This window comes from Camelus dromedarius, chromosome 10 (genome assembly GCF_036321535.1).
Source record: "Camelus dromedarius isolate mCamDro1 chromosome 10, mCamDro1.pat, whole genome shotgun sequence".
Classification (NCBI taxonomy): Eukaryota; Metazoa; Chordata; class Mammalia; order Artiodactyla; family Camelidae; genus Camelus; species Camelus dromedarius.
In genome coordinates, this window is record NC_087445.1 from 66,362,359 (window position 1) to 66,376,415 (window position 14,057).

Here is a 14,057-nt window from a genome sequence, read left to right on the forward strand (position 1 = left end):
GTTACTGCAGCAGCCTCCTAACTGGTCCATTTCTACTCTTGCCTCATTTTCAGCACAACTGTTAGTGTAATCCTTTTAAAAGGTGAGACAGACCATGTCATTCCTCTGCTCCAAACCTTGCAGTGGTTCCCCTTTCCCTCTGAATAAAACCAACACCCCATACATGACCTGCATAATCTTGTCCCTGTGACCTCCCTGACCCTGTTTCCACCTGCTTCCCCTCTGCTCACTCTGCACCTGCTATACCACCCTCTCTGTTCCTCTTGGAACATACCAGGTGTGCTCTTGTTTTCAGCTTGGGCCCGATGTGCTCACCCTGCCTGGAACACTCCACATGGCCCACTCTTTCACTACCTTCAAATCTTTGCTCATCTCACTTCTCACTGAAGTCCTCCCTGATCTGGCCGCCCTAGTGAGGTGCAACCCGTCTCTCGATCACCCTCAATCTCCCTTACTCTGCTCTGCCTTTTCTTTTCCCCATAGCTTTTGTCACCTTCTAGCATTCAAGGTTGATCCCCTAATTTTTGACTTTATTATTTACTGCATGTCTCCTGCAGCTGGAATCTAAGTTCCACAAGGACAAGGATCTAGGGACCAAGCTCCTAGAATCGGGCCTGGACTACGATGGCCAGTACATATTTGTTGGATGTTGCTGAATAAATTAGCATCACAGGGGCTGGAAAGTATAACTGAGCATGACTCTGGCTTAGAATCCCTCACTGAGAAATAAGGAGTCAGGCTGCCTGCCTCGGGTTTGGCTGATTGTCAATTCCACATATTTTCTCAAGACAAGGTTTCCTAAACTTCAAGTGTGTACATGCCAACTTCATGGTTTTTGCCCTAAGAACAACCTATACTTTTATTTTATTAAAAACTTTTCCTTGGATAGACGTTTTGACAAATACATATATTTTCAAAGAAAATTTTACTTCATGGCTTTGGTGGGCTAGTTGTATATTTTTTCTAGTACATGTTAAAACAAGCATGTATCTATTAAACTGAACAATGTTCATCTGTACCACCTAAAATCATCTTGCTTACCCCCAGTGGAAACCTGCCTTAAGCTTTTTCCTTCAACCAGAAAGACCCTCCTGCCCCTCTCTACCTACCCCAATCCTGCCCGTCCTTCTCCGGGAAGACTCTGGAAGCTCCTCCAACACACACACTCACTTCTCTGAGCTCCCTTTACACTTATAGGAAGAAATACATACCCAGCATTTGGATGCTTACACGCCTGTGTCGTTTTGTTTTCTGTTTCACAACATAAGATTACAAACCATCTTCCTGGAGCTCTAGATAAAAGTTGTTTGAGTGTTCAACTCCCTTGTTTCACAGGCCATCAGAAAGATGAAGGGGCTTGCCCCAAATCCCTGCCGGGGCAGAGTCACACTAGAACTCAGGTCCTATGACGCCCCACACTCACGGGGAAACCACAAACACTTGAGTCCCTAGCACATGTCCGGTGTAGTGCCAGGCACGGGAGATAGTGGTGAAGAGAAAGGACGCAGACCGTGCCCGCGTGGAGCTTACAGTGGAGCCAGGAAGCTGCATGCCCGACAAACAACTATACATGATTAAGTCAGTAATTGCAAGTGCCTTGGAAGAGAAGTGCAGGGTGGAGGAGGGGCCCCAGCTGTGCAGAGGGTCATGAAAGCCTCACTAGGGAAGTATGTTTAAGTACATAGGAGTTGGCTGAAGAGATGCTGGTGGATTTCTCAAGGCAGCCAGGCTAACTCACAAAGGCCTGCTTTGAGGTTTGGAAGCTCAGCTGTATTGTGGGTTAATTAGGCCGCTGTGGCTGACCTGTTTGAAACACAGCTCAAGCAGAAAGCAACCCAGTGGCTCAGAGACCCTGGGGCCTTGGGGGTGCTGCAGTGGTCCTGCCCCGCTGCCATCAGTAAGGTGACGGGAGGCACTTCAGGCCCGCTCTGGAGGGGCCCCTCACCCCTCACTGGCAGAGATTTTGGGCATATTGGACACATCGGTTGTTTTTGCCAAGGGAGTGCCTACAACGTGAGTTTTGACATTAACAAAAATAAATCCTTAGTTCCTGGAAGTGGAAAATCTTAGTTTAACTTACGAGGCACACTGTAAGGCCTTGTGTAGTTTCACCTAACTGGTAAAGTGCAGATTTTTCAAAAAAGGATTGCATTTCAGTCACTGCTGCCATTTCCTCCAGAGTTTGTGATATTTCAGTGGGGCCTATTAAACTATATCTGAGAAACTTCAACTGCATCCTGCCTTGGTCTTAGGAAATTTAACCCCACAAGCACTGTGATGGTGCCGTAAGGTGGAACAGGGAGGTATTTATATCGTTAAGAGAGATCACAATTGGGGTTTGGTCTCCCACTCTGCCCCTTATGAGGCTAGGAAAATTGCTTCACTTTTCTGAGCCTCGATGTCCTCATCCATAAAATGGGGATAATAACAATTCCTGTACCTCGTGGGATTCTGGAGACATTAAATGGGAATTTATGTGAGAACTCTTTCATAAGATCTAAAGTGCTGCAAAATGTCACTCAAAAATGAACCTCCTGTTAGAAATCCTCTTTTATAAACCCCAGACGGAGGCTCAGAGCCCTGGTTAGAGCTAGAACAAAAGTCCCCCAATTCCCACTCAGTTTCTCTGCACCAGGTTGCTGCACTGGGGCCTGCCCTCCAGCAGAGCAATTATTGGCAAAAGAGCAAATTCCTGGGGAAATGGGTATGTGCTGGGAGGACGGGAAGGGAGTAGAGAGGTCCCCATGGGGGTAAGGAGAGGGCAACAGGAGGGGAGGGGGCAACGACAAAGCCTCCTACCTTCTCAGGTTGCCGAGGGCTCTGAGGTGAGGCCTTCTCAGGTCTCCAGGGCTGCCTTTCTCCACCTCTCTCAACTTGCCTGTCTTTGTGTAGTTTAAGCTGACCTAGCATAAAATAACATGCTTTTCCACACATTTTGAAAGCAAAGTCAGGCTTTAATGATGAGTTTTCTGTTCCTTGGTATTTTCTTTCAAGCAAAGGCCATGTTTTTGTAAGATACTACATTTCAATGGGGCTATTCTTTCGTCCCCAGCAAACATTCCTGAGTGGTAGATTTTAGGAGGGTTCCAATTTATTGCTCCTGGTGTCTGATAACCTTGGAATGAGTGTCTGTCTCCATGCCCCCCAAGGACATGTTATTTCAGAAAGTTACTGCTCTTAAAATTGTTCGCTAATAAAAGCAAGTATCCATAATTCTAAGTAGAATGAGCTTTCCGAATAAGACCAGCTGTGAATGTGGAAAAAAAGAAAAAAAAAAAAAAAGGAAGAAACTTCAACAACAGGAGCCCACAGTGAAAACTGTGTGCAGCTGACCTTCTTCAGGCGATTTCACAGCCATTTAAAAAGATGTCTTCAGTAAACTCATCTAGATTCGCTAAAAATGCTTGGCATGATGGACACCCGGTGCCTGTAGGCCAATATTCAATCCAGGTCGAGGAATCTAAAGGGTGGATGTACCTGCCAAGGAATCACGCAAAAAAAAAGCATTTGTGATGAAGGCCACAAATAGAGAAGAGCTGGGTTCAGTTGTGCTCTGGCTGCTCAGGTGCCCAGGGGTCAGGCTGTCGGCCACGCTCTTCTGGACTGGCCTCCCCCTAGGAAGGTCCACAAAACCCTGAGCACCGTGAAGCTGCTTGGGGCTCCCATGGTTAAAGGCAGTAACAGCATCCGTTTCAAAGTCCATTTTTCAAAGACAGATAATGAAATGTGTATTTAAGCACGGTCCTCCTGATAAAGAGGACAGCCTAAGAACTCACTGAGGGAACAGATGTGGTATGGGGGAGTCGATGAGCACCCCCGATTCATCTTCAGACTGAGGCACTGAATTGATTTACCCTCAAGCGAGTCCTCAGCTACCCTGAGGTATTAAACTTACCTTATTTCATTTATGCTCCTAGTGGCTTGCTGGTTAACAGCTAGGCACATAAGAAACATGTGGTGTGTTTAAGAATAAATTGGACCTACTGTACAGCACAGGGAACTATATTCAATTTCTTGTAATAACATATAACAGGAAAAAGTCTGGGGAAAAAGTATGTATGTGTATAACTGAATTGCTTTGCTGTACACCTGAAACTAAACTTGCAAATCAACTACACTTCAATAAAAAAATTAAAAAGAGAATAAATTGTACTCAGTTTTGGAGGGAAGATCAAAGACTCCAAAATATTGGTGACTTACTTGAAATGGAAATTGTATTTTATCTGGAGGGCTTCTTTACCCATAATTAAGTACTGTCTTCCTTTTTGCAGGTCAGCATGAGCACAGGTTGTCTTTCTAATGAAGGTGATTTCAGAGTCTTTCTCAGCAACAGCTTCTCCTGAGAGACACACACGTAAGGTTATGATTCTTGTGACAATGTCACAACTGTGAGCTCTTCTGCTCATTCCAGTTCCTCATGGCTATTTATTATTCAGTCTACACTTATCTCGACAGGCTAACAGCTACTGGAGAGAGGCAATGTCTGTGTGATTAAGACTTCAGACTCTGGGATCAGGCTCTCCAGGCTAACCCCTAGCTCTGCCACTTCCTGGCTGTGTGGCCCTAGACAAATGAGGCTCAGACCTTCACCCCAAAAATGGGCATCACAATAAAACTTACCCTGTGGAACTGTTATGAGATTAAATGGGTTAACATATGATTAGTGCTCTGAACACAGCACTATATGAATGCTTTTCATTATGACTCTTGTAGAACCAGAAACTAAAAGAACCTCCCTCGAGTTGAATGGTATTGATCTCCCTCCATATGTTATACAGCAAAACAAAAAAGGATTTGGTAGCTGCAATGGGCAATTTTGTGGTAAAGTGCAAGGCATGTGAAAGATGGAAAATTTTAAGGAGGGTAACTCTGGGATTTCCAAAGAACTCCAACGTAGCCAAGAAGTTGGCTCCCTTACCTGGAATGCATTCCTTCCCATGTTGGCCTTTTGAATGACTACCCGTCTTTAAACACATCTTCAATTCTCACAGCATCCAGTAAACACTCCCTGATGCTCTTTGTTGTAAGTATCTGTCTTCCCCTTACTTCCATAGATAGAAATTACTTCTTGAATTTCTATCACAGTGTTTCACTGCATATGCTTGTCTCCTCTGCTAGGCTGGAAACTTCTTGAGGCCAGGACAGGGAATTCACTGCTATATACTGAGGGCTGATACCCAGTTATTAAACTCTAGCAGAGTCATCCTAATTATTAAACCCTGAAAAACTTCTGAAACTGTTGGTAAATAGTATATAATAGCAACTGCATAGATGGTAAACTTTAATTAGTAATATAAATTCCAGTGTACCCACATTAGTTCAAGCTAATTTTCTTAGGCTCTCCTGGTGACCATTAATACATGATTTCTTGTTGCAGTAACATCTAAACAACATTCCCAGCACTATTTGCCAAATCAGCCCTGTCATGGTAAGCAGTGTGGTGACGTGGGGCCTTATCATTATTTAAAAAAAACTTTTTACTATGGAAAATCTCAAGCATATTCAGAAGGGAGAATAATTAATTCACCTCAGTTTCAACAATCACTAATCCTTTTTTTCATTTATATCCTCACCAGCTCTAAGCACCTTGTGTTTCAGGAGAAACACTAAAAATAGGACAATAATATCACTATCCTTGAACTACATAGCTGCCCTTCATTCTAAATAGTTTAGTCTTTATTTTGGTTTATTGTTAGTGATCAGCAATTCTTCTGTAAGTGTGTGGTGTTTCAATATTTATATGAATTCAGAATCTATATATATTAAAAATGAACACCCAGAATGAAAAGATAAAGTATACAAAATTTTCTTAACATTTCTTTTTGAATATCATGAGTATGAATCTCTGAACTGACAGGAGGACAAAGAAGAAATGATACTGATAAAGAACTTCAGCTTGGGAATCATCTGATGCTGCCCGGAACTCAGAGCAGTCTGGACTGTCTTTTGATACTATGCAAGAATTGACACAAAGTAAGTAATTTGTATTTCTGGAATGAAAAGCAGAAATGGCTTATTATTGCTTATGATGTGAATGTTGAATGCAAAAAGGGCTCGAAAACTGGGTTGTGAAAAGATCAAAGTGCTAAACACTTTTTTTTGTCAGAATGGCAATTATGTTTCAAATTAAGAAAATTTGTGGTCATCAATGAGAAAAAAATAAAATAATATGACAAGTCAACTTCATATCATGAAACACTTGAAAATAATAAAAACCAGGGAAAAAAATGTGAAGAGTGTTGATCAAGCAAAGAAAAATTTGGAAAGTATTGTTCGAATTTTAAACTCTAGTGTATAGTTAAAAATACTCAAATATTTTCAGACTTGAAATATTTGTTAGAATTTCAAAGGAGAAGAAAAACCAATGTAAACATATTGTCACAATTTAGATTTATGGCCCTACTTTTTGCAAAATTTATACCTTTCTATGGAAAAGATAACACAGCTTTTTGGAAAATACAAATAAGGTAATAAAATAAAATTTCAATCATTATTGAGAAAATCAACTATTTAGCAGAAAACATGTTTTAAATAACTTAAAATGAAAACCTGGAGATTTTGAAGATGGCTTAATGGGTTTTGTTGATCTCAAGGTCCTGGAAGGAACAACTGAACAAGATATCAAACTGCCTGAGCAAAAAGGCTTCAATGAAAAATATTTATATGAACACTTAATTGGTGCAAATGTAATGCCAGGGAGAAGTCTGGGGCTTCAGCAAAAGTCCCGAAGTTTCCAGCTGTTTCAGTTTGGCACCTATTACCTATCAAGTGTCTCTGGATAATACAAAGACACAAGGAAGCTAAAATCACTTTAAATATTGTTCTCATAAATTTGTTATTTACTACCCCAGATCTAATACACACTAGACAAAATTAAGTAATAATGTGAAGGGCTTTAAAAATTGCAATAATAAAAATTGGAAAAATACTGGGATTTTGATAGGCAGGCAGTAGTGCTAGAAGTGCAGAGGCGGGTTAGAGGTCGTACCAAGTCCGACAGACTCATTTAGATAGTGTGATACAGGAGTTCACATTTAGAAAGTGAATATATCTACTTTTTAGTGATTTGCCCATGATATTCTAGCAATGATGTCAATGTTATCTTTAGGTATCACAGAAAAAATGTTTAGGTATTGTAGAAAAAAGACAAGAAAAAATGTTTCAGCTTTAATAAGCTGACAGATTAATGAATGAATGATAAAACGGGTTGTATACAAATAAGTAAAGGAAGTATGAACATGAAGCGAGAGCTGTTACAAATGAAGAATGATCTGTCATTTGATATAAAACAAAGCAAAATATCAATTTAAGAGAAAGGCTAATAATATGCAAATGTTTTTGCTTTTAGTGACAAAAGCAAAAAATATAATACACTTTTAAGTTTAGTGAAACTTGTGAATACTGAAACCTTGTCAATGGTGTTTATAAAACTCTGAGGATTGAAGGCGATTAAAAACTAAGAAAATTAGGCAAACTGAACATGACATTTCAATAACTGTTCTTATAATTTTGCTGATAATAGAGATATATTGAATACATTAAAACGTTAGATGGTATCAAAGGACTAGAAACATTTGAATGTAATTACTTTTGGTTTAGCAGAAACTGAGAGAGGGTTCAATCCCATGAACGATACTGTTGCTATTAGGAGAAATCACTTATTGAGGCTATAGGTCATGTAATGACTATCAGTTCAATAGAGATTAATTGGAAAAGTTTGACGTGGTTCCTTGTTGCCAAATTAAAGCTCAAACGGGGCATCGTGTAGTGAGTCAAAATAACACTGACAATTTCTAAAATTAAAAAATCTTATTTGGAATTAGACATGATTTAATGAATTGTTTGTGTTACAATTTACATTATTTGACAAGCTGTTTTATAATATTTGTAGCTTAGATTACTTAGAGAATAAAAGGGAACATATTTAAAAATGTTGTTTTATGTGTTACTTTACATAACAGGAATTCATTCTATCGTTTTGGTTACTTAAGCTCATTTATCCTATCAAAACTCATGCAGCATCTAAGCAAGGCTTTGCACTTCATAGATGCTCTTAACTAGTTTCCCTGTTTCAACTCTGGCTCCTTCCAATACAAGCCAGAATGATCTTTTAAAACCATAAATCAGAAAATGCTTACCTACCGAAAACCTTTTATTCGCTTCCCTTTGGACTTCTAGAATAAAATCCAAATTTCTTGCCATGCCTTACAAACCCCTGACGGCCCGGCTCCTGCCTCTCTGGTTTCCTTTACTCTCCCCTTTGAGAATGGCTAACTCCTAATATCAACTCCTAAAAGACGCCACCTGTTACACACTGAAGGAGCTTCCCCCATTAATCCTGTGTCTGTTTCAAATATATTTACGATTTATAATTGTTTAATTTATCTCTCCATTTCCTTTTTTAAAAAAGTATGTCCCCTCAAATAGAATATAAGCTTTATGAAGGCAGGAACTCTGGCTGTGTTATTCAAGTTGTATCCTCTGTGTTGAATATAATGTCTGCCATATAGTAAGTATTAAACATTTGTTGAATGAAAGAATGAATGAATGAATTCTCACCAGCTTTGTAGATATCCAGGAGGGTTGCGGTGTACTTAACAAAAGCATTTTCTTCAGTGACGGCTGTGATTTTAACTTTATAAGCTGGTTAAAAAACACACACACACACACAGAGACACAATAATCCATGCTTAATACCACTAATGCCATGTCCAACAGAAGACAGAGTTTGTCAAATAAATGAGAAATGAAGCCTGGCAAGCTCTTATGGGCACCCTAAGGTCAATCTCATTGCTACCAAGAAGACTTCCCAAATACTCTCAGTGTGATTCTGCTGGACACATCTCTAATGATTCATTCTACTTAGAATCATGAGCCCTGGTCACTGGTATAGAACAGGCTGATTAGGGTAAGAGCAACATTAATTTAAAAGACAGAAGCACACAAAACAAACAAAATAAGCCTTAGATGTGGAGTTCAGATTCTGGTCCTTAAAGATTGGTGGAGTTGCACCCACGGGGCACTAAGAGCCCCTTCCTTCTCTGCATGCACAGAAGAGGCCTTAGCTTCCATTCTGGCCTGCCAGGTGGGCCTCCCGGTTCCCTGGCTTTGATTCCTGGGATACCACCTCTGGCTTTGATCTTTGGATGTTGATAGGACTGTTTTCTGACTCATCCTTGCTTGAGTTGGCAGCTATTTGACATGAGACATTCTCAATCCTGTTTTCTCTTCATTCAGGTATCACTGTTCAATCCATGGTATGTTTGACCTCAGTTCTTAAATGACCAGTTTGGAGGACCCATCTCTTCTATGTGGTCTGAGAAAAGATTCTCTTATTTTTGCTTTCGATGGGGTGAAGTGAATGACCTAAATGTTTTTGTCCATTTTTGAGATCCTAGCTAGCTAGCAAGATATACAGATGAATGAATGAACTCACTGTGGCAGAACTAAAGGCTGTGTAAATTAATGGCTTAAAATAGACAAGAATGTCCTGAATTTCATGTTCTTAAGTCTTTATGATGGATATGGGCAATGTACCTACTGTGGGCATAGGTGGAGGAGACAAAATTATTTAAATTTGTTTCTATTCTGTTATTCTAGCATCAACCTGTAGCTCCAACTTAGCTCCAAAAGCCAGCTAAGTTTTTTCTTGAATGCAATAAACTAAATGCAGACTGCATTTACTCTCTGTGTTAAAATAGACTTCTTATATTTAAGAGTTAAAATAATTCTTTTATGAAGAAAGAAATAATCTGGTTCTTCTAAATTTTAGAAAAAAATTTGTTCAAACAATATAGTATTCTCCTCAAGTCTCAATGTATTTTAAAAGTTGCAGTGGATCTTAGCTGAGTTAGGCAGCTTTTTAGCATTCATTTTTTTAAAACTCAAGATGAATTTGAAGAAAGAGCATGAGCCATACAAAATTCATTCTTATGGCTATACTTCCACTAAGAGAATTCAGTGTAATACAATGGAAATAATACTGGAGACCAGAAAACAAATATATGACTGGGACATTATGCTGTACATCAGAAACTGACACATTGTAACTGACTATATTCCAGTTTTAAAAAAATACTGGAGACCAAGATGCATCCTAGTTCTACTACTTAGTTCCTGCATGACTTTGAACAAATTATTTAACCTCCCAAAATCTTAGTTTCTTCACTGGTGAAATAAGGATAATCCTATGTTACCTCCAAGGGGTCTTATGGGACACCAATGAGAAGACATACATGAAAGCGGTTGGTAAACACAAAATGCTTCCTGAATAGCACTGCACTTATTTTTAATTTTTAAAAAAACCGCTACCAATTTTCAAGAAAAGATTTGAAATAGTGTTCAACCTGCTCACTGTCTCTTAAAAAAAAAAAAAGCCAGACATAAACATTAGAAACAATGGATAAAAAATAAAGGATCTAATTCCACAAGGAACCTGAGACAAGACTACAACTGACTTGGGCATTTGATTTAGCTTTGAGGTCTGGACAACCAGAAGGAGATGCTCCTTTTGAAATGGAGACAGTCTCAAACATGGATTGCAGTTGTGCATATATTAAAAATTAGTTAGTACGGATATTTTAACCTTGTCTTTGGAGGGATTTTGGAAAACAACCATACCCAAGAGCCACCTTTGTCTCCGCCTCTGCTCAACTAACTGGAAGAACGCAGAAGTGAAATCTTATACCCCTGTGGCTTCTCAAATGTTCTCTTTGAGTGTGTTTTAGCACCTTTCATTCAAAAGAATCTATTGAGATAAAGTGTCTTGGCTACATGTGCACCTTACTCCCATCATTTCTAATGAAAGTCATAAATCTTTGCAGAAGGATAAATAACTTTGCATGTTAGTGCTGAAAATTGATGGCATTTTCCTTCAAGGGAACACATGGAATGTTATAGCCATATAATCACTGTGTAAAGTTGTAGATCTTCCTAACTGATCATGTATTCATAAAATGCCACGTTTAACGGAACTATATATTGAACTTTTGAACTTACCATATGCAATCTCTGGTTTACATGCTGTTTCTTTTCTAGTATCTGCAGAGATTGTCAGATCCAATTCTGTCTGCATTTGTCCACAGTCAGCTGGATTTTGTGAAAAACGGTACAAGTTAGGTTAACAGAAGGAAGCAGACACTCTCTGAGAATAAACACAGTTCTTTCTCATCAGCCCTGAGACGATCCAATATAATCTTACAAATAACAGATTCCTAAGACCTGTCCATTTTCTCCTCTTTCATAAAGTGAAACAGAATACTAAGCAAAAACAAAAACAAACAAAAACGAAATCTTGAATATGAGACTTATTCTTAGAATGGGTAGTCATCCCACATTTTCCCATTTTGAGTATAATCAAAAGTCCCTTGAAGGAACCAAAATGATGACTCGACTGATCCAGGTATAAGATGGAGTAATAAGTACCTAAGAAACATGTAAATATTAAGGATTTTGAAAAACAAAATAAACCTAAAACCAACCCAGACCCTCACGGAGTCAGTTGCTGATTATTGGTGAGTTCTGGGTCTTTTCCTTGACCAATAAGGCTGCCTTGGATTTACAAAAGACGGAATGGAGAACATCACTAACTGGGAAGGACCAGGGGAAAGAAAGAGAAGCTAGTGGCTCAGTCCTGAGCCTCTGGTCTCTCACCCTGTGGTCCTATTACATTAAAAAGACGAGGTTATCACATTGTGTTATGCTTCTGACATCCAACAACCATCTGGATGGTGTTCCTCTGACTCTGTACGGTACTGGGTTGTTCAGGAGCTGTTGGGAAGCAGCTTTACAGTGCTCAAGGTATCAGCTTTCAGTCAGATGAGATTATGTTTCTAATTCTGAGAAATGACAGTTTGTCAAACAGCTTACCCCAGATTAGCCCCAGATTATGAGTGGCTGCTTTAAACAAGCATGCAGCCTAAACACGTTAAATGAAGTTTACCTTCGACACATTTGCATGTTACTCCTTCACACACTTTCTGAAGTTTGGTATCAGATGTGCTATAAAACATGGTGCACTGTTTATCTGTCGCAATGGAAAAGTAGTTAGAAGACGTTGCTTGATGAACCCACAACACATTTAACTGTCAATGAGTCTCTCCCACAGGGCCTTGGAGATCACCTATTCCAAACTCTCTTTTTTGTAGCTAAAGTTCAGGGAAGCTAAATTATGAATTGCCTGTCCAAACGTGGGCCCCTCCACCCTCAAAATATTCTCCCTTCCTGTGCTTGAAATTTTACTCTTCAATATTCATTTCTTCGAATGAAAATATCTGGTGCTTAAATGAATGAGAGGAAATAATGTTGCATGGGAGTCTATTGAAAGAAATATAATTGCTAACTGTTTAGGCTGGAGAATAAAAAAGCACACACACACACACATATATATCATGATATATATATGATTTTTTTTTCTATCGCTCAAGGATAAGAAGGGCTAAGTATGTTCTACGCAGTTTCAGGAGATAAAACTAGAATGAATGGGTGTCAGAGTTTGGTTCACTTTAAGAATTTTGGAACAAGTAGAAGTGTCCAAAGTGAAGTCTTCAGTCTTGTGAACCAAAGAGCTCTCCAATCACTTAAAAGTCTCAGAAGTGACTGAATGATCAAATGTGGGAATCATTCATTCAACATTTATCGATACACATTATGTTCCTGACACTGTGTTAGTTACTAGAGGCACAAGGATGAAAACATTCTGTCTAGGGTTGCAGAGAGAGACATGCAAACAAATAATCACAATGCAATGTGACAACTGCTACAATAGAGCTCTCTGCAAAATCTGATGAGACTATAGATGCAGCAGAAATTGATTCTGGGAGGATTAAAGAAATAGTATGGTAAGCAGTCTTCTCTAAAAAGGAGAGATGCAATGAATAGTTAAAAGTGAACACCAAATTATAATCTTGAGGCAAAGAACTTAAAAGTGGGGAGCAATCTAATCCAGTTATTCTAAACATGAAGAAACTGAGGACCAGAGAGGTGACATAACTTGCTTAATGTCATGCAGGGGTTGTCTGTTCAAGCGGGGACTTTTGTGAAGAATGAGCCCTGAGAAAGGCAATATATAACATCTGCAGGCCTCTAGTGGATTTATACAGGCCCCTTAATGAATACAGAGCAGTCCTCTGAAGAAATTTTAGAGCAGAGCTGATTACCTGGCCTGTGGTATTCATACACTGTGAAAGTAGCAGGACTCAGGTATCCAACTTGAAAAAGTTCAACTATCCGAAATCGCACGCAAAGAAACTCATTGGAAGGAATCTGTTCGACAAATTCAAGGTTTAAGAAAATTACGGGGGAGAAGAGACTCGTAATATTTTAGCCTGTAAATTCTGAATAGCAACAGTCGATGAAGAATGGTGAGAAGTGGAACTTACAGAGTTCAGCTGCAGAATAACGTGCCCATCTATGACTTCGTAATCAGTCAGCAGCTGATCCACGTTTTCCACAAGCTAAGGGAACAAAGAGAAAATCTTGAATTTAATTTCATGATCTTTTTGTTTAAATGTGTTCACCCAATGATAAAACGTTAGAGCATGGGGATGCAATCTACTATTTAAAGACATTGAAGAGCAGCTTCCCCTCTTGAAAAAGTCTGAACATGTCATTATACGCACTTGTATTTTTCAGACCATGCAAGTATATGCCCCCACTACACTTTGAAAAATAAAAACTTAGGTGGATTGTTGGTTTGAAAAGAATATTCCGGGTGACTTAACAAAAGTGATGTATTAGAATGAAAGGAAATAGCTTTGTCTGTAAAATAATGCAGCAAAGAAAACCAAGCATCCATAAAAATATTTAAACGAAAACATTTACAGCTGTTAAGTCGTCTGTGTTTGCATTGACTCCAGTAGGCAAAGAGATATCCATCACTGCATGGGAGGACCCGGAGGATGATTCGTCACTGCTGGGCCGGTAGCTAAAATAAATTAGAGATTAGGAAATGAAATAAATAAATAGGTAAGATTCTTTAAGAAAAGGTTCTAACCCTTGCTTGGTAGGCTTTAATTTCTGACTTAGGTCTCCCCTTATTTGGTTTTCTGTGATATATA

General features: G+C 39.1%; 1 protein-coding gene across 1 annotated transcript in view; it reads right to left on the reverse strand.

The window, feature by feature from the left end:
• Positions 1–2,933: 2,933 nt before the first annotated feature.
• Positions 2,934–14,057, reverse strand: part of C5 (complement C5) — a 75,003-nt gene continuing 63,879 nt past the window's right edge. The window contains exons 34-41 of the mRNA XM_031450343.2: positions 13,822–13,924; positions 13,380–13,454; positions 13,158–13,263; positions 11,942–12,025; positions 10,999–11,088; positions 8,560–8,643; positions 4,201–4,339; positions 2,934–3,477 (exon numbers count right to left, since the gene is read on the reverse strand). Of these exons, the coding sequence (XP_031306203.1) occupies positions 3,339–3,477; positions 4,201–4,339; positions 8,560–8,643; positions 10,999–11,088; positions 11,942–12,025; positions 13,158–13,263; positions 13,380–13,454; positions 13,822–13,924 (820 nt within the window). The 3' untranslated portion in view covers positions 2,934–3,338. The remainder of the gene's footprint in view (positions 3,478–4,200; positions 4,340–8,559; positions 8,644–10,998; positions 11,089–11,941; positions 12,026–13,157; positions 13,264–13,379; positions 13,455–13,821; positions 13,925–14,057) is intronic.